This window comes from Apaloderma vittatum, unplaced genomic scaffold, assembly GCF_000703405.1.
Source record: "Apaloderma vittatum isolate BGI_N311 unplaced genomic scaffold, ASM70340v1 scaffold16705, whole genome shotgun sequence".
NCBI classification, from domain to species: domain Eukaryota; kingdom Metazoa; phylum Chordata; class Aves; order Trogoniformes; family Trogonidae; genus Apaloderma; species Apaloderma vittatum.
The window spans coordinates 20,991-44,462 of NW_009716651.1; the positions used below are offsets into that span (position 1 = coordinate 20,991).

At 42.4% G+C, this 23,472-nt stretch overlaps 2 protein-coding genes across 2 annotated transcripts in view; one reads left to right on the plus strand and one right to left on the minus strand.

Moving 5' to 3' along the window:
• LOC104274099 (complement C4-like) overlaps positions 1 to 8,557 on the plus strand; it is a gene marked incomplete at its 5' end in the record, with an annotated part of 29,463 nt that extends 20,906 nt beyond the window's left edge. Inside the window, 6 exons of the mRNA XM_009869628.1 lie at positions 822 to 930; positions 1,900 to 1,989; positions 2,366 to 2,458; positions 3,254 to 3,337; positions 6,625 to 6,757; positions 8,419 to 8,557. Of these exons, the coding sequence (XP_009867930.1) occupies positions 822 to 930; positions 1,900 to 1,989; positions 2,366 to 2,458; positions 3,254 to 3,337; positions 6,625 to 6,757; positions 8,419 to 8,557 (648 nt within the window). The remainder of the gene's footprint in view (positions 1 to 821; positions 931 to 1,899; positions 1,990 to 2,365; positions 2,459 to 3,253; positions 3,338 to 6,624; positions 6,758 to 8,418) is intronic.
• Positions 8,558 to 10,865: 2,308 nt separating this feature from the next.
• Positions 10,866 to 22,316, minus strand: STOML3 (stomatin (EPB72)-like 3). The gene is made up of 7 exons (XM_009869626.1): positions 22,265 to 22,316; positions 18,051 to 18,154; positions 17,145 to 17,217; positions 15,829 to 15,911; positions 13,178 to 13,381; positions 11,210 to 11,344; positions 10,866 to 11,066 (listed from the first exon to the last, which is right to left on the minus strand). Exons 1-7 carry the CDS (start codon positions 22,314 to 22,316, stop codon positions 10,866 to 10,868), a joined length of 852 nt encoding a protein of 283 aa, XP_009867928.1.
• Positions 22,317 to 23,472: the final 1,156 nt, after the last annotated feature.

Sequence of the window (23,472 nt, forward strand, 5' to 3'; positions counted from 1 at the left end):
AATTAAGTCTGTGTTTGATATTTGGGCTTTGCCCACTCCTCCTCTCTGTCCAAAAAAAAAAAAAAAGATAAATCGTCTCTAGCAAGAGGAGATGCATTTCATGAAAGATTAACAAAATTTTAACTAGTGTCCTGTAAACTCCATGTGGACACTTTGTGTGTGAAGTTCAGTATTTCTGTATTGAGATTCATATAACAACAAACAAATGTAAACATCAACCCCCATGTTTTCTGTGTATATTCCCCCATCTTTTGGATAAATACTCCACCCACTTGAGTTGCTTCACTTCCATAGCTAAATCAAGGGGATCTCTGTAGTGTTTTTTAAAATATAAGACGATAGACAAATGAAAAAATGTAAATGCTACTGCTGCTGTGACTGTCCTAGATAATTTGTATATTTAACATAGGTCAAAAGCTGTCCCTGACCTTATCAAATTTTGCTAAGGAAAACATATATATTGGTGGTCACGGATATAGACTGTAAACATGTAATACACCCAATACTCCTGTGCAGGGTGGCTTTAGGCAAAAGATGACAACTAAACCACAAAGTAGTGATGATGTGAGTCCAGATCAGACAGTTTCAGGCAGAGAAGATCTGCACTACCTATCTTTACTAGGTTTAGCTTATCCTCAAAATATCCCAGTAAAATCATGGAAAGAAATGCTTTCTTCAAGCTGAGTCTGCAGCTATGAGGGTTAATTCACTTACACCACCAGAAACAAGCACTCAACAGCTAGTACAGGCACAAATGAACAAGGAACTAACTAGGGAGAAAGGATTAGTTTACTCATCATAACTGTTCCTTTTTCCTCCAGATCACAAGTGGACCAGAACCAGATTGTATATCATTTGGGGCAAATCAAATCAATCCTATGGGCTTGGTTCAGCCAGCAAATGCCATCCTTTATGATTTTTACAACCCTGGTAAGGTCACAGAAAAATAATACTTAATTCATTGAAAGAGAGACCCTCAAGAACAATCTCCAGTCTAAAGAAAGGTGGTTTTGATGCAGTGTGTGAAACCTCATGATTTTGCCAAATGTTAAAAATTACGTGGCTTGAATGCTATCATGGCTTAAGGTCATCTAAATGGAGATTCTCTCAGGAAGGGTCCACTATTGCAAATGGTCTGAAAATATAAACGTTTACACTCAGATTTTTAAATCAGGTTTCCTGAGTTCCTGTTTCTCACCGTGCTTTTAAGCTTGTTGCACTCATCTTTTCAGTTAGGCTTTCTACACGTCTAATCTAGGCAAATTTAAAGATTTGGCTTATCTACTGTACTTGCTGGGGGAATCAGCCTAACTCCCCATTCAAAGAAGTTTAAATGTAAGTCATCCATGTTTGCCAGAACTGTGTAGACAATATTTGAATTTTAAGTCAAATCTCTACTTTGCCCAAAGCTGAGGGATTCAAGACAGTTTATGCTAGATATAAACCACTACTGGTGATCCTAGTTCCTATTTCTGAAACAGTGCACTGCTCATGGTAGCAATATGATCTAAAGATGCTTTTAAGATGGACACTTTTGAGAGTAAAAAAAGGAGTGGAAGAGTACATCTTTAAAAAGCCCCACCAAACAGAAAGGAAAAAAAAAATAAAAACATGAACACAAAAAACCAACCTCCCCCTCCCCCCCCCAAAAAAAATAAAAAAACCAAACCAAACAAAACAGGAGCAACAACCTAGGTTGCTGCCCAGCTGAAAGCCAGGTGATGTCTGTACTCTAGGTGCCTAGGCTATAGGTCTTTCTGGGCTGCTGATGTGCATCTAACCCCTTAGTGCTCTGATTTCTCTGGACCAGGGCAAAGCTGGGGTGCAAAAGTAGTTTCTACTGCATAGGCTTTTCCACTTCAGCTCTCTGAGACAAGCCATTTTGTTTCCTCTCCACAGAGAGAAAGTGCAGCATATTCTACAGCGCTCCCAAGCACAGTGCCATGCTCTCAAAGGTGTGCCATGCCAATGTTTGCCAGTGTGCGGAAGGTAAGGATTGAATAGATAGGCCAGTCTAAAAGAAGATAGTTACTTCTGTGTACCATTAACGTGGGAATGGTTAATTCCAGGAAGGACCATTACAATAATCCTAATGCATAATAGATGACACAAAGCATCCCCTACTATGTCCAGCACCAAACTGAAAAGTTTTTTTTAAGACATCCAAGATCAACTTGATAATTGAATGTGGCATATCTATGCATGTGCATGTGCATGCAAAAACCCTCCACCACCCTTTTAAGAAAGTTGTTCTGCCATTTTATTTTATTATCTGTTATAACCTTGAGAGAATGAAAATGTGTGAAGTCTATCTCAATATCCATGCCTACAGAGACAGATGTATCATTTATTTTCTTCACTCTAGGACCCTGCCCAAAACAAAGATCAACTTTCAGCAAAACCGTAACACAAAATTCACGCTTGAATTTTGTCTGCTATGACCCTATTGTGGATTATGGTAAGGCACGAAAGACAACTGCTGAGTTAGTTTAAACATAGTTCTTTTCAACAAGGACATATTTGTAGTTTTATATGCCCAGACCTCTCCTGAAATGAGTAGAGTTTCTGCACCTGCCCTAGAGGCTGAGGAGATGGAATGAAGCTGGTGTGCTGTTGCAGTCACCAGGGGGGTGAAAGGAAGAAACAAAGGCCTCAGAAGGATGCAGTGGGATGCTGGGGGAAGGAAGCATGGACATTATATTGCATGGTATAGAAAAGACCTGTGGTGCAAGAACCACCATCCCCTACATCCCTAACGTACAGGATGGAGACAAAGAGTAGACTCTGCAAGGCGTGCCATAGCTCAGCAGCTCCTTCTGTGGAGGTAGATGAGTATTTTCTCCTTTGTTAATTTACCTTTCTGGTCTCTTCTTTCGGTGGAAAGTTGGAAGAACTAATGAAGGAAAACTGGTTCAGAAGCTTTTGTAAGTTAGATGATAATAGACGGGCAGGAAAAAAAATAAAAACCCAATCGTATGGGATCTTCTCTTAAATAAATAGTACACAAAAGGAACACAAATCTAAAAATTGTTGATTAATACCTGACTTCATAAAATCATATTAGGAACACAGGATTACTATCCTGTTGTCTTTCACACCCCTATGATTTGGAAATAGATGGAACACCAGCCTCTGGCAGACTGGCAACCATGAAACAAGATCATAGACACGTCGTAAACACATACCTATTTTTCAGTTTTTGGAAGCAATTTAATGGTTCCATCCAACCTCATGCAGTTGTTATCTCTTGCAGTTTACGAGGTGGAGATCCTCAACAGTACACAGAAGAATGTGTTTGATTACTATGATGCCAGAGTCCACAGAATCCTTAAAGCCAGTAAGTATCCAAATGTTTGGTTCCTTTCATTTACCTGTAGTTTGATTACAAGTTAGCCAGCATGAGCCAGGTAGATGCCTTCTCTTGCTGTAGAAAATAGGATCAGATATATTTCTACACTGGGCTTGCCAGAAGACTGATTTCTTTTGGGGTTTGTTTGGTGCAGTTATCTCACTCTTCAGTTCAGCTCAGTTGCTTTGGTTCACATTCTACAGCAATACCAGAGCACATGAGCTTCGATGGTTTCAGAAAAAAAATAAGCCAGAAGACACATCCCAGCTGCATTCAGTCCTTGGCTAGTCTAAGAGAAATCCTCAGAAAAAAAAAAAAGTGTCTACTGCATCAACTATTTCACTTTATAGACTGCTGTTTCTGAGCCACATTATTTTTCCACTGTAGACATATCCACTGACATCTGATTTGAGCTGCTTATTAATTAATTATTAAGCCCCTGCAACCCTTGCAGAACAGGCTAAGAGTTGTTCGCGTTGACTCGCCTGAAGTCAATGAACAAAGGAAAACTCCTAGAACTTTGATTTAGTAGTTGTGATAACAACAAAGAGGACTTTCTATTTCTTTAGGTGCAGTGTAAGGGTTTACACTGCCCTTAGAAAACGTCCTTTTGCAGGCCTGCCATCTCAGTTGTGCTCATGTGAGCTTTACTTTATCAGCAACATCAGTGAATGCTGATACTCTTCAAAGTAATTTCTGGAGAGGCTGTCAGATGACATCTCAGACTTCAACCACTGTGGTATCACGTGGTTGTCAGTTCTGAGTTTGGCAACTAGAGATTGCCGTTAAAAACCAACTTCAAAGGTTTTGAAATCTTCCCTGCTTGGAACAGAATAACTATCTCACTCCTTTGATCTGTGCCTGGGGTACTGGTGATATCACCTAGTACTTCATAGCACACAACTTGTGATCTGTGCCCAATGTCTCGTTCCTGTCTAAAAACCAGGTCCACATTTTGTCAGTCCGAAGGCAGCATCAGTCACCCACAGTTTTCATATGCAGGGAAACGGTCACGTACCTGGTGATCAAAACACCGGTTATGGGAGATTACAGTATCATGACGAAACGATGTTTCATTAATGCCTCCAGAAAAACTACAGGATCTAAAAGGATTTAGAGCTTCAGGCCCCAAAGCATTTGTACTCAAAACTTGCAAGCAAGCATTGGAAAGATTTTTTTCTTGGCAGCTGAGAGAAACATCCTTTGGATCTGTAGCTGAAAGGAAGAAATGTCTTCTCCCATTCTTACCTCCTTCTTTTTGATCTCTTTAAAAACCCTTCTGCCTTGTGCTGTATGGGGCAGTTTATGAGCATCAGTAGGCAGTGAAAACTGTTTCAGCAGGCTTGGGAAAAGCTGGAAATTCATGTCATGAAGACATGATGATGAAGAAGAAGCAAGGTGTTGCATCCAAATCAGCTCATGACTGAATTAGGGTTACCTTTCTTATTTTCTGTGGCTTTGAATGGCATTGGTCTCTGTTACTATCACCAAGGAGAGATAAGAATTAGGGTAAGTCCTCATTCTTTGGACCCCTGGCATTATTTCAGTATCAATCCTTGTAAGTAAAGAGTTGGTTCAGAAGTCAGATGGGAACACTTATTTGTGTTTGGGAGTCAAGAAAAGAGAATTTTGCAGATGTGCACTCCGTGGATGACTTCAATTATTAATAGAACTACTGCAGGTGTTTTGCATGGCTAATGTTTATGCTGTCCTCAGTCCATTAGGAGAATAGTATGGCACTTGCAAAATATCACAGAATAATTTTAATTTTTTTTTCCCCATTATAGATTCTAAAACTTGAAGTATTTTTTTCCCTTAAATTCTGCTTGGATGCTTTAGAATATTTTTTTTTTAATCGGAGACTTAGAATTGGAAATTACGCAATAACCTATTAAAGTAATAGCTCAAATACTTATGACCCCCAGAGTTTGAACTGTGTTAGGCCATTTGTGAAGCATATGAACTGAGAAACACCTTAGTAATTTAAGTGCAATCAACCTGAAGCATAACATCACTTCCCAAGTAATTCTCATCCATCTTTGCATTCCTCAAATAAAATAAAAATTCAGTACAGCATGTAGGATAGGAACAACAGAAAGGTCTTTTATAATGTGAAAAAAACTGTAATACTGTATTGTTGTTTGGAAGAATGCAGATGTAAAACAGTAAACAATACTGAAGACTGTCTTTCCTCTGGCCTAGAAGTACCATATGTAAAATTAATGCAGGATTTAAATAGCAAATAGCCGAAGTTCTTAGTGCTAGGTTTCACAGATTAGCACTCTACATCAAATATTCTGAAATTTTATCAATGTTAAAATATTCTATTTGAAGTTTTTATTCCACTCTTAGGATTTTACTTTGAATAGTAGTTTTTCCATTGTTGAAATACAATACTTTAGAAAGCAGAGGATGCACAGGATTCTGGACTGTGGTGTTTTACCTGTAATTTAAGATGGCTTAATGTTGAATTGTTACCACAGTGTGCACAACATTTCACATTATAGTCTGAAAGAGAGTAAGAAATGAGAATATTGCCGTTACTTGCATTTATTTTTTTTCAAAGTGACTTTGAAAACTGTTGTTCTAGCCAAAAAACACAGTATCCTCATGACATGGTTAGTCTGAATAAGCCTCTTTCCAGCTCTCGTGTAATTGCAATACGTGAGCAGCCTTTTTTCTGCCTTGGATGCAGACTTCTGTAAGAGGTAGTGCAGTTCTTGAAGGAATAATACTCTGGGCCAGAATCTAGACCAAAATTTCAAGGTTATTTTAATGTGGAGATCACCAAGCATGTCATCCTGTGTATCAGCTTCAGGGGGAATAGCATAAAGGCTAAATCAGTGAAGTTCAAGTCTGAAGTGCTTAGGAGAGTGAGTTTTTAGTAATGCCTCCATTGTTGAGCAGTAAGATGTGAATTTAGTTTGCGAGCTTTTGAGACCAGTATGAGCTTGAGCAATCTTTTCTTTCAGTGTCTGAGATTTAAACAAACTCCATACAGCCTGAAAGATCTCTATAGCAAACCAGCTCCTTCAGTAACTACTGAGGAGGTCAAGATAACCAGCTAAGACAAAAATGGCTTACTTTTGTCACACGACATTAAAGGAAATATATCCTACCCTAGCATGGTCATTTACTTCTGAGTCAAGCCACAACCCCCGAGTGAAATATTACTTTGGCTTAGCAGTTGAATAAATGACCACGAAGAGGTGTGTCCTGTGGGCAGTGGTGGTTATTAGAAAAGTTCATGAGGTTTTTGTCTTCTTGTGCCACAGCTGCTGATGAAAGCCTCCAAGTGGGTTCCCACCGACAGTTCCTAAGACGTTCCACATGCGAGTTAAACATGGTCACAGGCAAACGGTACCTCCTCATGGGGAAAGATGGGCAAACGATTGATTGCCAGAACAGGTGAGTGCAATGGTTTCAGAGGAGCAGTGGCTGCTATAGCAGCTCATGAATCCAGAAGGTACTCAAACTATTAGAACACTTCCGGAAAGCAAAAGGAAGACCAGATATCATAGGAACTGATTCTGCTGGCATTAATAAAAAGTGAGGAGTAATTTAACTAACTCTGTAGGCAAAAGGCAAGCTATGGGGAAGAGTTGAGCCACCCAAAACCATTAGATCATCTATCTGTGCAGAGCCTGGTTGCCACATTTTTCAGAATCAAAATTTGGTCCTCACTCCACTAGGTTAAAAACTCACAGCTAGAAAAGGCGAATGGGAAACAGTTCGCAGTCCCATCTGTTGCAAAGGCATTACCGGTTCCTGTGTTTGCAAATTAAATGGGTAAAGCCATGGCTAAAAGCAGCTCTCAAAACTTCTATTACATCATGCATGCAAATACATCATTCTTCTCATTTCTCATTGGGAATTTATCTTATCATTTCTTAAGGGAATTTATCTGAGAAGGAATTTAGTCTGACTATTAAGTATTCATTGAGGAAGCCATCTTAAATGTTTAATTTTCATGCACAACACTGGAGAAAGGTAGTGCCTTTGAAAGCTTCTAGGAGAGAGACCTCATTCGAACTGTAAACACCACTTCCTAAAACCTTAAAAGGTTCCCTCTCCCTATTTCTATATCAATCTGAATGCTTAAGACAAGGGACCCACTTCAATAGATGCCTACTAAAAAGCAAAAACTCCAAGCAGAGGTGTAATCTTTAAAGTCTTCTCCAGCCCAGTCACAAAATGCCAGAAGCTACATGGCCTTTTACCACAGAAAATTACGAAACATTTTGAAATACGCTGTTGAATCTAAGCACCCCTTTACTGTGTCCCATTGGTGTTCACTGGAGCTTCTTGTGCCTTTCCAGAAAACTCTTAGTCCAAGCTTACCTGGTGTCACTCAAAACGCAAGTACAGCCAGGTTTGTCCTAGCTTGGCATTGACACTTAAACTTTCTTCAAAGCTCTGTTAATTTCTTCAAACTTTCTTCAAAGCTCTGTACCCTCAGAGAAGGTACAGAGGTGGGCTACCAAGCTAGTAAAGAATGTGGAGCATATGTCGTATGAGGAATGGCTGAGGGACCTGGGGCTGTTCAGCCTGGAGAACAGGATTCTGAGGGGAGAACTTATTGCTCTCTGCAACTACCTGAAAGGAGGTTGTAGTGAGGTGGGGGTTGGGCTGTTCTCCCTAGCAGCAAGTGACAGGACACAGGGAAATGGCCTTAAGTTGCACCAGGGGAGGTTCAGGTTGGATATTAGAAAGAATTTCTTTACTGAGAGGGTTGTCAGTCATTGGAACAGGCTGCCCAGGGAGGTGGTTGATTCACCATCCCTGGAGTTGTTTAAGAGACAGGTGGGTGTTGTGCTGAGGGACATGGTTTAGTGGTGTTGACAGGGCTAGGACAAAGGTTGGACTCGATGATCCTGAAGGTGCCTTCCAACAAAACCATTTTAAGATTCTAACCTGCTGGTTTCAGGTGAGTTTCTTGGCTAGTAGAACACCTCGTGATCTCAGAGATGCCTGGGTGGAGGGATGCTACACTGTGAGGTTTACACTTTCCCATTGCTGCATCTCAGCAGTAGTGACTCATCTCCTTTACCTGTGCCACTTGCCCTCAGGATGCAGTACTTCCTTGATGCGCAAGCCTGGGTAGAGAAAATTCCAGAGGACGGCGAATGCCGCACCACTCTGCACCGGCAAGCCTGTGCTCACCTGCAGGACTTCTTGAACACGTCTGACAACCTGTGCCGCTTCTGAACCATTCCGCTGCTCCCCACATCCTGTCCTTGTGACTGCAACTCAGCTCCTTGAATTTTTCTTCAAAGTCTGTACATCAGTGTGGCACCTGAAACATTGCAGAGCTGCTTCTCCTGCTCTATGTTTTGCTGATTGGGGTATCTTCTTGTAGATGTATGTGGGGGAGGTTAATAAAACAAAAATTGCAGTTACTCTGCTAGTTATTGTGTTTATTGTCCCTGACACTGCTGAAGAGAGAGATGGAATTTCCACCTCCCTGATTCATTATACAACAGTGCAACAATCCTGCATGGGATTAATGAAAAAAAAATATTGTGCTTGAAGAGCTGACTATTTGCTGCTGCTGTTGTCAGTTCACATTAAAGAGGCCAAGAAATTTGCAGCAGCTGGAAAGAGAACTGGATGTTAATGGGTTTATTAAGTACAGCCTGTGTTACACTGTTTCTGAAAGAAAAAAGGTGCTAACACTCATGCTTCAACATGAATTTCTGATTTTACTTGTGAGTCCTCATGTAGCGTAATGAATGACCGCACTTGTACTACAAATACATACTTTGGAAGCTAGAACTGGCCCAATGTCAGGGATGGGCAACTGGACTGGATATGTCCTATGCCTGACCCAGAAGTCCTAGACTGGCTGGTTAGTGCTTGTAGCTTACTGAGCGCACAGAATTGCTTTTTAATTGAACTCTGTAGTCATATGCCTTTCCAGTTTTTCTCTTCTTAGAGTATAACAGATTTGCATTACTTAAAAAAACCCACAAACCCCAACCAATGCCATCTGTGGTTGCATTTTTCTACAGCATTGCTACTACTGTGGCTATGCAAACAGCTCTGCAGTGGAGACAATCTCTGGCAGCAAGAAGTGGACATTTTGCTGCCACTGTTGTAAATAGTTCACTAAAGGCAAACTAAGCTGAAAATGAAAAAGCCTCAAAACTTCTCTTTTCTTAGGACAAGAAAACATCTGTAGAAAAAGTTTTGATAACACGTTAAGTGGGTGACTTGCAAATACAGGTTTTACTTCTTTAGTTTGCCAGCAAAATGCCATTTGGCAGTCACCTCTAAAGCAGAGAAGAGCAGCAATAAAAAGCTGTGTTTGCTGAACAGGTCACCATCCTCAGATGCTCATATCACCGCCTTCGTGCCAGCCGCTACTGAGCACTGCTTGTGTAACATTGCAGTAAAAATAAGAAAGGCTTGCATCAACAATACAATAATTACCAGGTTCATGCAACCTGGTGTAATGTGGAGTCAAATGATGCTCCTGGCTAGGAGGGGCAGCAGTGAGCCTTGTGGATTGTGCCTACATGGCAGCAGCACCTACCAGAACAGCTTTTCCACCAGAACAGCTATTCCACAAGAACCTTCAGGTTCATAGCAGACAGCCTGTCACTGTAGGCCAGCAACGTGAGCTGCCCAGCTCTTTTTGGAAGTTGTAAACTCAGGTATAATGGCAGGTGAGCTCAGATATGAGCCACGTCCCCTGCTCAGCTGCCAGGCATTGGATGGGTGGAGGGTGGGGAGGGCTCATTTTATGAAAACTTGTACCACTGCTTCATGACATCTGCATGGGAGGATAAGAAACCTCACAAAAGACAAACACTTAACTAGAGACAATGTGTTTTCCTGAAGATTTGCCCGATCTTTCAGACTTAGGAGATGTAACTGTAATGCATGAACATATATTCTCCTCCTTTTATTACTGAGCTTATAGAAATGTCAGTGATATGGCAAAATCCAACTCATGTCAGTAAAACAAGTACTAATTTTAACTCATATAAGATAAAGACTAGGCTGTTGCACTGATATACCTATTATCCAGTAATTCTCCTAACAGAATACCTCTAAGGTTAGTGGTCAAATCCTTCTTTCCACTCCATAGGATTTGAGTTAAATATCAGCATCTAACTCTTTTGCTGTGTGGAGCACACCAATAGCTCAGAGGTTCTTGCTTAGCAGACAGTTGACCAAATAATTGCTATACTCAAGACTCTCTAAAATGTGGTGAAAGCATCATTAAATTTTTATATTAGGTTTAACATGCACTTTATATATTTTATTGCATTTTACATATTTTCTGCCATTTCACTTGGAGATGAGTCTAAGCTAAAACTGCTTAGTGTAAGAACTTTGCAAATGTAGTGTCCTAATATCGGAGCTACATTTGGTTATTACACTATTTTTACTCTTACTTTTGGTACAGAGGACCTAAGCATACTTTTACTTTAACGCTGGTAATATGGAACCCCTTGTTTCCTGGGAAACCCTTTAGACCTCTGCCCAAGGAACTAGCATAGAACAGTCGCTATCCACCTCTATTTTTCTGCCTCAGACTCTCAAGTACATTCATAGGGAGAGGGAAGACGATGGTGGAATTATTCTCTGCTGCCAAGGTTGTTAAAGTCTGCAGGTAGCGCAGCTGAAGAGCTGCTGGAGACTCGGCCAGAACCATGGAGGCCTGCTTGAGGGCTTTAGAAGCATTCATTTCTCCCTCTGCTGCCACAACCTGCAAAGAGAAATGGAAATGGCACTGTGACGCTGCCTAGAGTTGGGGAAGCCCACCTTTACAACAAGGAGAAAACAAACAGGCACTTGGATGTCTGGGACAAGGATACAGGAGCTTGGAGTTGACATTGCTGTGGGTCTCACCTTAGCTCTTGCCTCTTGAGCAGCCTCTGCTTCAGCTGCCATTGCCCTCTGCATGGCCACGGGAATCCTGACGTCTTTGATCTCCACTCGGGACACTTTGATTCCCCACTGCTCCGTGGCACTGTCGAGGATAGCCTTAGGGATGAACACACAGCACAGTGATAGAATAATAGAAATATCAAGGTTGGAAAGGACCATAAGAACATCAAGTCCAACCTACAGCCCTACACCACCCTAACACTAAACCGTCTCCTGAAGTACCACATCCAGCTGTTTTTTAAACATGGCCAGGGATGGTGACTCCACCACCTCCCTCGGCAACCCATTCCAATGCTTCAGCACCCTTTCAGTGAGGAAATTTTTCCTAATATCCAATCTAAACTTCCCTTGGCACAACTTGAACCCGTTCCCTCTTGTCCTATTGCTATTCACTAGGGAGAAGAGGCCAACACCCGTCTCACTACAGCTGCCTTTCAGGGAGTTGTAGAGAGCAATAAGGTCTCCCCTCAGCCTCCTCTTCTCCAGGCTCAGCAGCCCCAGCTCCCTCAGCCTCTCTTCATAAGACTCACCCTCTAGTCCCCTAATCATTCTGGTTGCCCTTCTCTGTCCCTTCTCCAGCACCTCGATGTCCTTCCCGTACTGTGGAGCCCAGAACTGCACACAGGACTCAAGGTGCAGCAATGGCAGAGAGATGCAGTGATGGCAGAGAGGAAACCACATGATGTACCCTGCCCCTTGGGCAGGAGGAAAGGGAGCATGAAAACGTGCACGACAGAGAAATGGAGCCCTCCCCAGGGGCACCAGCACCCAACATCTCGTGTGTACTATAGGCACCACAACCTCATGAAACTCTTGCTGATCAACACCTGTGTGGCTCCTCTGCTGCCTCCTGTATTATCATGCTTGTCCTTTCTTTAGGTGGGCACTTAGCAGATGTCTCCCTTTTGCAAAGTAATACTACAGTAACTTCCGAAAACAGCACAACACTGTAAAAACAGTTTTACACTGTAGGTGAAAGACATCGTGCAGGCCTGAAGCACTGGCACAGAAACACAGAATTGCCTAGGTTGGAAAAGAGTTTTAAGATTATCAAGTCCAATCATTAACCTAACATTGACAAGTCCTTGACTAAACTATGTCCCTAAGCACTGTGTCTACACAACTCAAATTCCTCCAAAGGCGAGGGCTCCACTACTACCCTGGGGAACCCGTTCCAATGCTTGATAATCCTTTCAGTAAAGAAATTCTTCCTAATATCCAATCTAAACTTTCCTTGGCGCAACTTGAGGCCATTTCATCTTGTCCTATCACTTGTTACTTGGTTGAACAGACCGATCTCCAGCTCCCTACAACCTCCTTTAAGGTAGTTGCTGTGCTCAGGCTCCTCGGCACTACTGCAATCCAGGTCACCACCACGACCATGGCTGCTCTCCTGGCTGGAGAGGGGTACAATCTCTTTTTGATCTGACTATGAATAATCTTGGACTGAAAAGAGAAAATCAGGTGTTAGATTTCTTCTCTGCTCCCTCCTTGGCTGCCAGATAAGAAAAAAAACAAAACAGATGGCATTTTAAAGGATGAAACAACTTGGTTCTGCACTCTCAATTGTTATGACAGGAGACACAAATCCGGCCTCGATTAAATCTCAGTGAAGGGGCTGCTCAAGACAGAGCCTCCCACTAACAGCAGATGTCTTAATGCTTGCAGTAGCCTCTGTGCAAGACTATCCAGTCACTGGATAATTTCAGAATCTTCATTTCCTTTGGTAGGAAATAATTCTTCCACAAGAACTTGGGGAAATACCTTCAGAATAACTTCTGCTGCCTCTAAGCAATGAGATGCATAACAGATAAAAAGAATAAAGGAAAATTTTGTTATTGTTGTTGAAGTAAGAGGGATTGCTTCTAATTTCCTATTCTCCAGAACAAATCTCCATGTTTGCCAGTTAATTTTCAGAGCCAGATTTACCTGGATACTGTGTGCAATCTCCTCTCGACCTGCCAGGAGCTGAGCCAAGCTCTGCGTACCCAGAACATTTCTCAGGGTTGTCTGTGCCAAGAGGAAGGTAGCTGAGTGGACATCAGTGATGTTAGCAACGGCACTGACAGCACTGTGGATCCTGTAGTACACCACTCCATCGACTTGGGTAGTAACGGCATCTTTTGTGAGAATCTGCATTTGAGAAATGTCCAGAAATAGAGAAGGATCATCCTTTGCCAAGGAAGGAGAATAATACTTTTATTTTCCCCTTAGTGAGGAAAAGGCCCTGATAATCCAAGGAAAATAAGAATTTCTTTTGGTTTGGTTTGGTTTTTTGTTGTTGTCGCTTGTTGGTTTGTCTGGGTTTTGTCATTCCCCTGAAGAATTAACTCAAGAAAGTTCTCCAGCATCACCAAACTAAACTGGGGTAAAATGTTGAACCTGGCCTTTAAACAACCGATTCAACAGTAATTGAATCTCATAACTTGAACTAATTTCTTCTGTAACAATAAATTATGGTTATTCCTCTTCCTTTCTTGTAGAAAGGGCCATTAATGATTTTATATATTTATGCAGTTTGGAAGATCTGTGCTACTTCCCTTAAACAATGTACTTGTAAGAAACTTCAGCAAATTAAAACAGAAATGAAAAGCAAAGTGCAAGAAATTGTGAGAAGAAACTCCAAAAATTTAAGCATTCACAAAGAAGTTGAGTCATCTTTTGCCAGACAGGTCCCCTGTGCCTCAGCAGGCAGTGCTCCTTGGTGGATTCCACACTGATAATTCTCCACTACCTCCTCCCTCTTCAGCACCTTTTGCCTGCAACTAAGTGCCTCACAGAAGCCCTGCCAATCACTGCAGAAAACTTGCCAAAAGCAGCTAAGCCTTGCTCAGCACAATACTGAGGCTGTCTTCCTCCCAGCCCCCTGTTTCACCACATGCACCCCTGTGACCTGCACTCTGAGAAAAAAGGCTTTTTGTGATTATGGAAAGATAATGGTCCAAGAAACAGCTGCTGGGGAACACAATGGACAATCCTGGGCAAAATGGGTCCTGGGGCTGCATTTGCCCCCTCTGCTCTTTGTGTAAGGAAGGGGACAGCAGTGCCAAGTCCACAAGCAGAAGCATTGTACTGCAGTGGGGCTGGGGCCACAGGGAGCCAAGACTTTATCAGGACAGGACTTGCTCAGCAACTGACTCTTCAGACTAAATTCTTCAGTCCAATGTTTGTTAATAAAATGCCTAAAGATAACACCCTTCCATTCCTGTTTGGATCTGAGTTTTGTAGATGACTCTCTGCTAAATTCTGTTAATTTAAGGAGATTTAGAATCATAGAATCATATCAGATGGAAGAGACTTAGAAGATCATCGAGTCCAGCCTTTGTCCCAGCTCTATCAACCTACTAAATGATTCCCCCCAACGCAACATCCACCCGTCTCTTAAACACCTCCAGGGGCGGTGACTCAACCACCTCCCTGGGCAGCCTGTTCCAATGGCTGACAACCCTTTCAGTAAAGAAATTCTTCCTAATATCTAACTTGAACCTCTCCTGGTGCAATTTAAATTCCGTTTCCCCTCATTCTATCACTCTCCCCTAGGGAGAACAGACCAGCTCCTTCCTCGCTACAACCTCCCTTCAGGTAGTTGCAGAGAGCAATGAGGTCTCCCCTCAGTATCCTGTTCTCTAGGCTAAACAGCCCCAGAACCCTCAGCCTTTCCTCATACGACATATGTTCCAAAACCTTTACAAGTGTGGTATCTTGCCTCTGTATCCTCTCCAGCACCTCAATGTCTCTCTTGCAGTGAGGGGCCCAATCGAGGTGAGGCCTCACCAAAGCCGAGTACAGGGGCATGATCACCTCCCTGCTCCTGCTGACAGCACCATTCCTGACACAGGCCAAGACATCATTGGTCTTGGTCACCTGGGCACCCTGCTGGCTCATGTTCAGCTGGCTGTCCATCAGCACCCCCAGGTCCCTCTCTGCCTGGCAGCTCTCCAGCCACTCCTCCCCAAGCCTGTAGCGCTGCTGGGGGTTGTTGTGGCTGAAGTGCAGGACCCGGCACTTGACCTTACTGAATTTCATTATGTTGGCCTTGGCCCAGTGATCCAGCCTATCCAGATGCCTCTGTCACCCATATGTAGTAAATTGCCTTTTCAGAAACGTGTAGCATGTGTCTACCTTCCAGCATCACCTACATCAGTGAGGGCTGTTTTGAACAGTGAGTTTCACATCAGATCAAATTTTATTAGAACATTAATTTCTGGATATCTTACACTAGACTACTGCTTCATTTCCATGTGCAGAAAAACAATACAATTGGGACTTTTTCAGGCTCTCCTCTCTGGTCCTCTCTGTCTCTCATTTGCAGTTCTACCTCTGCTTCCTTATCTTTTATCTCACAGTTCTGAACATCAGCAAGAAGAGTTTCCTTGATCTGCAATGATATGTCTGCAGGTTTTCCTCTGTAGAAGAAGTTTTGTAAGTGGTTTGGAAGGCAGAAGATAGAGCAAATAAGCTAAATTCTCTATGGTAGCTCACAGCTGCAGCACTACAAAACACTTACATTATTTTTGGCCATGCCATAAATCAGCTCTATCTTTTATTTCCACCTTAGACAGTTGATAGAGAATAATTACCTCTTGTGAAGGAATGTTACAGGAAACCATTCTAAGATCAACCTTGATAAACACATCTATACATGGGAGTATGAGGATCAAACCTGAAAAATAAAAATAATTAGATGAAACGCTTCTGAAAGCTAAGTCTAGAACCAGGTAACCTGTACAAAGGAAACAGATGAAAATATCCACAGGGTAGGGACTGAGCCCACCTTACTACTAGAGCTGTCCTTTCTACTATAGGAGGTGATGACAGTGAGGGTTTGCATTTTCAAGTAACAGAAGGAAATGCAGATAACTGCAAATAACACAATTTTTTATGAGCTTAATGACCTACAGCTCTGGACTGAGAATGGGGAGATTGCAGTTCTGGTCTCAAATCTGCCATGAGACTTCTGGCAAAATTTCTTCCCACATCTTTGTTTAATTTCCCCTTTTTAAATCATAAGCCATTTATGGTATGTTATCCGTGTCCCCATGAAAGACGTCCCCCACGTCCAGATATTTGCATCACCCGTAGGCTCCCACATGAGGAACATTGTCCCAAGATCTCACACATCCTGTGGAGTCCCCACTCTCCCTTCACTGGAGAGGGACACCTGACATCACTATTCTTCTAATCTCAGCACCTTGGATGAGTTCTCAGAGCCACACAGAAGAGCTCTGCACTTGACCTAGCTGCCTTTGGACCACATGGTTAGTATCCAAGAGGAAGGACAGTGTCTGAAAATTACTTTTTCCTCTTATTTCAGCTTCCAGTTTGCCCAGTTTCATTGTACAGAAGTGGTAACCACACCTCATGCAAATACCTCATGTAAATACCTCATGTTGTTGGGTTTGGTTTGTATTTGATTTGCAAGCTGATCCTAGGTGACTAACAAACTCAGTATAGATGCCTTGACACATGAACCATTTTCAGAGTAGAATACAGCAACAAACAGTGTTGGAACAGAGGTACAGCAAGAGTGGCCACAGTCACTCAAAAAAGTCTGTGGTAGACCTTAACGCTGCATTTAAACCTCTCTGGTCCCTTGCCAGTGTCTGCAGCATGAGCTCAACCTTCCGTTGTCCAACCTAGCCAACAGCAAAGCCCTACCTGGTGTCAAGGTCCACAGCCTTCTGTGTTGTGCTGTGATGGGTGGTGCCTTTATTGTCTCTTCGGAAAATCAGACAGCCTGCAGGTAAACGAACTGCAGCAGACATGACTGTCTCATCCCCCCTCTATGCTATGAAGAAGGATTTCATGGACCTCTGCAATTCTCTATACATGGTTAGAGTGCATCGTAATAAAAGAAACCCAGTGCATCTTAATAGAATAAACTGCATGCATTCACCTGGTCCTTTTGCTTTCTTAGACAGTATGCGTCCCAGCCGAAATACAACAGCGCGTTCGTATTCTCTGACGACCTAGGAAAATATTTCACATTTAGAATTTCACAAATAATTCTAGTCCCGCTCTCTGGTCCAATTTATTAAACCTTGGCCTCCATATTAAATGTGAAAAAAAGTATAAATACCATCAGAAAAAACAAAGTTGCAAATCAGTGGCCATTTTATTTCTTCTCAGCTCATGCTTTGCTGCAAAAACCCATATCTTGGCCCTGCAAACAGGTTACAAAACAGATCAAACTAAAGTATTGCCACTGACCTAAAGACACTACCAACAACCCTCTCAATATCAGTACTACACTCAGAGGGTCTGTAGGCAAAGCATGTCTCACCTCAGATAATCCAGCTAACTACTTTCTTTAGTGTATCAGGATTACATAAGGCTTGATATTCAGGGCAATTGTCCTGGCAACTCACCCCTAAAATTTGTTTACAATTAATCATATTATGCTCATATCTTGAAGTGGCATTTTGTGGATTTAGGTTGTACAGTTGCTCAGTGCAGGAATCCATGCTTCCATGTGCTCATCTTTATCACTATTGCTGGCAGCATCAATTATGAGTTCTTCCGAAAACCCGTAATTTATTTGCCCAGTGTTATAAAGCAGTGAAGTTTAACTGATAATGGAAGTTGAGATTGGAAGAAGTTAATAAGTAATTTGCAGGGATACAGAAAGTTAGTGGAAGAACATGGATTTCAGTCCCTGATCATATCTTCTCTACAAGACCTTATGATTTCTGAAAAGTGAACGTGAAGTGCCTCGTCTTAACAAAATCAAGAAATCAATAAACATAAGTAACAGCAATGATGATAGAGCGTTCTTTATGTGCCTCAAATCCCACTAGCTTACCTTGATACATGCCCAGATGGAAATAGGAAAGGTAGTAAGCACCAGGAGGAATGAAAGGGAAACCAGAATCCAGCCACAGACACCAATTCCTTCCCGTCTGTCAGCTACAAAAAAAAAAAAAAAAAAGCAATGAACACAAATTTTGAAGAGTTATCCAAGGGATTTAGATCCAGTTCAGTGTGATCATGAGGGACTGCAAAGTCCACAGAGACTCCCTCCCTCTTTCTCCCTCCCACTGCTCAGAGAAAGTTGTAAAAGCCCTAACCAAACATCCAATCTATGGCCCTTCTGTCCAAGAGGTTAAAAGGTTCAGAAAGTACATTTTGCAACAGGAAAGAAAGAGCAAAAATGAAAGGCATTGCCAAAGCTGGGGGCTATGAATGAGGATAAATCATTGGGTGGAGTATCCACGGATATGAATCTCTGTTAGTGCACCATGGCTGGAGCAAAAGATTTAGCTCTTACGAAACAGGTAGTAAGGAAAATGAGGAGAACTCCTGCTGTCTTTAGATAAATGTTTTGAGGAATATTGACGGACCAGTTCATCCACTGGTGTGAGAGACTGTAAAGAAGGATGTCTCCAATAGCCATGGTCCTTATCTTACCTTGTCACTTGGGTCTGATTTTGGGAGATCACTGCAGGGATGGTCTATCATCTCCTTCGTATGTTGATTGACTTTGCTTAACCATATCAGTGGAGATGGTTGAACTGTGCCTACGGTCAGGTAAGTTCCAGGGGAACTCCAGAGGACCACCAGAGACCCCCAGAAGACCCCCCCTGCCTCGAGGCCATGGCCCGACTCATTTGAGGAATTCCCTGAAAGATGTCACAGTGCCTGTGTGGAAACTAATGCAGACTCCACCTTGTGGTGGTGCAGCTGCCCCAAGGTCACTCTGACAAGTGCCATTATGCTGTTATCTGGATGGCCAGTACTGTCATCTTGGTGCCACGTACAGGAATTTGAGTGTTGAGCACCTCCTGGCCACCTGAGCCATCTAGGCCTGAATGGCTCATCAAGGTAAGCCTTGAATGCCTTGGGAGAAACTCCCATTGTCTTGTCTCAAGTGCTGTTAGATCAGAGCAAGCCAGCATGAATGGCTAAAGCCAACCATCTTGAGAACCTATAAATAGTGATCCGAAAGATGCTGTGTGACCCAGCATCTTGCCCTGAGTTGAGACGTCTTTCGTGAGGATTCAAAGGCCTGACTGATATTGTGAAGTGGCACTCCAATATCCTGGATCTGAAAACGCTGCTGGATGATGTTGGAACCCAGGGTAGTGATCTTTCTATCTACTTTCTCTTCTTCTTTTTTCTTTTCTCTCCCCTTTCTCTTAAACATTCTACTTCTTTCTAATATGTAATCTCTTCATTAGCTATTGCTTATTATGCATTACTCAATAAATCTGTTACGTTTTCTAATTGTTGTTGTGGTTGCACTTCTTATGTTGCCTGTGGAAACCCAGAACCTAAGTTACAATCCAACGAGAGCCCAGGGTACGTGACAACTGGACTTAAAGCTTCAAAACCAGTGATTATCAAAAATACATGTCCATGCATTTTGAGCAGTTGTCTCACGGCGATCAGCTCATCTCACCCCAAAATTTCATTATAAGGAAATCAAAACATATCAAAATAATTTCGTTATTTTAGTGCCTCAAGGGAAGGCAGTGGTGAGCTGTTGTTCAAGTACTAAACGTTTGGGAGGCTCCTTGTAATGAAAAGGAGATCAAGAAGCAGCTGCACTTTGAAGAGAAGTGCAGCTGGAGCTGCTGAGATACGCAATGAAGAGGCACAGAAGAGGGTGAGGAGTCAAACAAGAAAGTGCTGCAACCAGGACAGTGTGCTGCAAGGTCAACTGAATTTTGCTAAATGTAGAAATGCCTTGAATCAAGAGAGCCACAAGAAAAGCAGAAGCAGCAGGAGTGTGGGCTGGGCCAGCGCCAAGGGCTGCCTGGCCTACCAGGTTTGGGCCAGAAGAGGATTTTTGCAGGCATGAGCATCGGCAGATGGGAAGTTTAACATCATGGTCTGTGTTTCCCAATGCAAGGAGAAGCGGCAGGAAAGAGAGACAAAGACTCAGAAGTCTCCTTAGAGAACCTCTCCCCCGTGTTTACGGAAAGATGCTGCGTGTTTTGGATATATTACTTCAAAAGTATAGGGTAGCACTGGGAGTTTCTGACACCAAATAAAATTCATATGTAGACAGAAACTGATAAATAAAAAACAATTCACCTTATGCTTTGCAAGAAAAAAATTGTCACCACAGCGAAACCACATGAGTCTATCTGATCTGTAAGGCACAAGCTAACAGACGAGCAGAGCAGGACTGACAGGTTGGTCAGAAAACCAAGGACACAGCACAGCCCTCCTGCAGCTCCCTGCTCTCCCCAGTTCTTCTGTGCATAGCTGGACTGTGCCTGCTGTTGATGTTAACTGCAAACTTGAGTGTTTTGCTGCTTACAGCTCTGCCCTTCCTGTTTCTCAGGTCCTCACTGCAGATGTAATCACTCACATGTAGATATGTTTCCATCCAAGTTTCAGGCCTCCCTGAGAGCTGGGTACATGATTGCAGCAGCAGGAGCCCGGCTTTCCTCCTGACTCTTTCCAATAAAGAGTAATTTGAAATCCCTCGTTGTTTCATAAGGTATCATCAGCCATTCAGCAGGTGGTGGTAGGAATGATTTGAGGAGCTCCCCTGAGTAAATTACCATGTAAACTTTAAGGCTATGTGTATGAAGACAGGACTCTAAGATTTAATGTGAAAAATCTTTAACACTTTCATGGCTGCTTGTTTACTACACATTGTACTTCACCTTCCACTAGTGGTGTGTTGAGCTACAATAGGCACCTGAAGTACCAGCAGTCAAGTGGCTTTTAATCAGCGTTAATAGTTCAAGGAAATTCATGGAATGGGCATTGTCCATAATTCTTAATCTGAAATTTGGGGAAATTAATCACGAAAGGATGTTTTGTTCAGTAGAACTCCACATTTGGCATTCTCTTTATTTTATAGAATCATAGAATGTTCTGGGATGGAATGGACATCACTGTGGGCAAAAAGGACACATCCAAAACTTGACAACATTCAGCTGAATCCTTCTCTATGAGAACTGTCCTAGATATCCTGATGTCAGCTAAAAAAAATATAAGTTCTGATGAGAAAAGGAAGAGATGAAAGTACGTCTTCTTAACAGTGAATCCAGATCTAGTTCCCCAAAAACCATGACAAATGCTCTTGGATTAACCCAAAGTTTCAAACTACTTAAACCACAAGACAAATGGAAGACTCTAGAAAACCACAAGTGAAGAATAAGGATCAGTTAGAACCTACCATATCAGTGACCTGGTTTCACCATGCCAGTATATGGATTATGGTAATTGTAACCACCATAAAAACTCACTTGGGTCTACAGTCCAGAGCAAATCAAGAGCTGCAATGCACTGCAAAATGTGAGAGCTCATCAATCAGCAGTTGTGGAAAAGCTCCAGGACACTTGTAAAATTCACTTTGTCTTATCATTACACTCGTCATGGTACATCATGAACACACTTGATAAATAAAATCATGATGTGGATGTCACTTGAAAAGCAAATGGAAATCTCATATCCAAGTCATCTTGTGAAGAACATGAAGAACTGTGGGCAAAAATACCCCAAGTCTCTTACAGCAAGAAAAAGATGGAGTACTCAGCCTCTTGTACCCACTAGGTCCTCTCCAACTTTCTACAAGCACCTGAATCAACCCTGCCAAGAGTCATGGTTGCCCCACCACACTATTCATACCTATGGCCAGACACAACAGTCAAAAAGAGCACATATTGCCTGTAACAACTTGGTTTGGCATCAATTCCCTTGCTGGAAAAGCACGAGTGGCTTGTAACACAAATCCAAACACATCAAGTGTCCTTTTGGGGCTGAATATTTCTTACACCTTCCCTAATAATGCATATTTTCCCCTTCCCATTCCATCCCTACACACGGGAGTGTATCAACAGCTGAATTAGACATTTCAGTCCCTGGGGTCATTTTGCTGGAAGGCAAGATGCTGACACAAGCTAGCAGGGCAGATGATTCTGAATATTCATCTCCAGCTTATGTGGGAGACATGAGGAACACCTGAGATCAAATGCCTTTTTTGTTTGGTTAGTTGTATTCTTTTTTATTATTATTGAGAAAAAACCTCAAAACATACACACACAAAGCAACACTTACCAATTAGATGCTCTGTGTTTTCTTTCTTGGGTGTCTCTCTCTGGGGGTCCATCCCATTCAAGGGAAGCTCTGAGCCCCTCACAGATGAGACAGCAGCATACCTCGAAACTGCGCAGTGCTCAGTGCTGAAGAGAGAAGCAGGGTGAGAGAAGGAGAAATCCTCAGTTGTAGGAAAGCCCTCTGGGAGTTAGTTACCCCGGTGATGAGGGGATGTTTACAAAAACAAAGCCTTGTGGATCAGGGTTGTCTCTGATGTAAGTCCATGGTCTTCTGTGGCCGTCTTCTGGCTGGGGATGCAATTGGCCCAGCTGGTTTTACAGATCACAAAATCCAAGGTGGAAATCATTTCTATCAATCAGTAATATCTGGCCAGGGAGAAAAAACAAGGACAAGAAAGAAAGAGAAGAAAAAGAGAAAACAAATTCTGTGAGGGGCAGCTGAGGGAACTGGGGTTGTTCAGCCTTAGTGAGAAGGAGGTTCACGGAAGATTTTATTGTTCTCTACAACTACCTGAAAGGAGGTTGTAGCAAGGTGGGGATCCGTCTCTTGTCCCATGTAACAAGTAATAGTTTGGACTTTGCACATTGGGTAAAGAAGCCATTTTTGAGCCAAAGACAAGAGGAAATGGCCCCAAGTTGTGCCGGGGAGGTTTAGATTGAACATTCAGAAAAATTTCTTCACTGAAAGCAGCCAGGCATTGGAAGAGGCTGCCCAAGGAAGTCGTTAAGTCACCATTCCTGGAGGTATTTAAAAGACAACTAAATTTGGTGCTTTAGAGAAATGATTTAGTCATGGACATGGCAGTGTTATGTTAATGGTTGGACTTGGTGATCTTTTCCAATCTAAATAATTCTATGATTCTACGAAGTCAGAGGGTACAGACTGAGGACTACTCCTCTACCATACACCTCTTAATACGGGTGTATGGGGCTCAGCTACTGTTCAGACCTCAAACAGTAGCAACATAAATAACCCTCCAGGTGAGGTCTCCAAACTATGTGTAGAACAGCTCACCACACACTTCTTTATATCATCCATCACTACAGGTTGAACCCTGTTGTGCAAGATAATGTAGAAACCAGAGCAGAAACATTTCAGGTCCAAAGTCCTAAAATTTTCCTCCAAATAAGAGTGGTTTTCATAAACCACTCTTTAATACTGACAAGCATAAACCAAGCATAGCATTTCAGACTAAACCATTTCTAAAG

Excerpts from the sequence above, each read along its gene's own strand:
- STOML3 (XM_009869626.1), bottom strand. The coding sequence starts at position 22,316 with ATGGACCCCCAGAGAGAGACACCCAAGAAAGAAAACACAGAGCATCTA. Across the intron at positions 13,382-15,828 it reads GTAACATTCCTTCACAAGAG|ATTCTCACAAAAGATGCCGT; the intron begins GTAATTATTCTC and ends TCTCAAATGCAG. Across the intron at positions 11,345-13,177 it reads AGATTGCACACAGTATCCAG|GCTATCCTCGACAGTGCCAC; the intron begins GTAAATCTGGCT and ends TTCATCCCTAAG.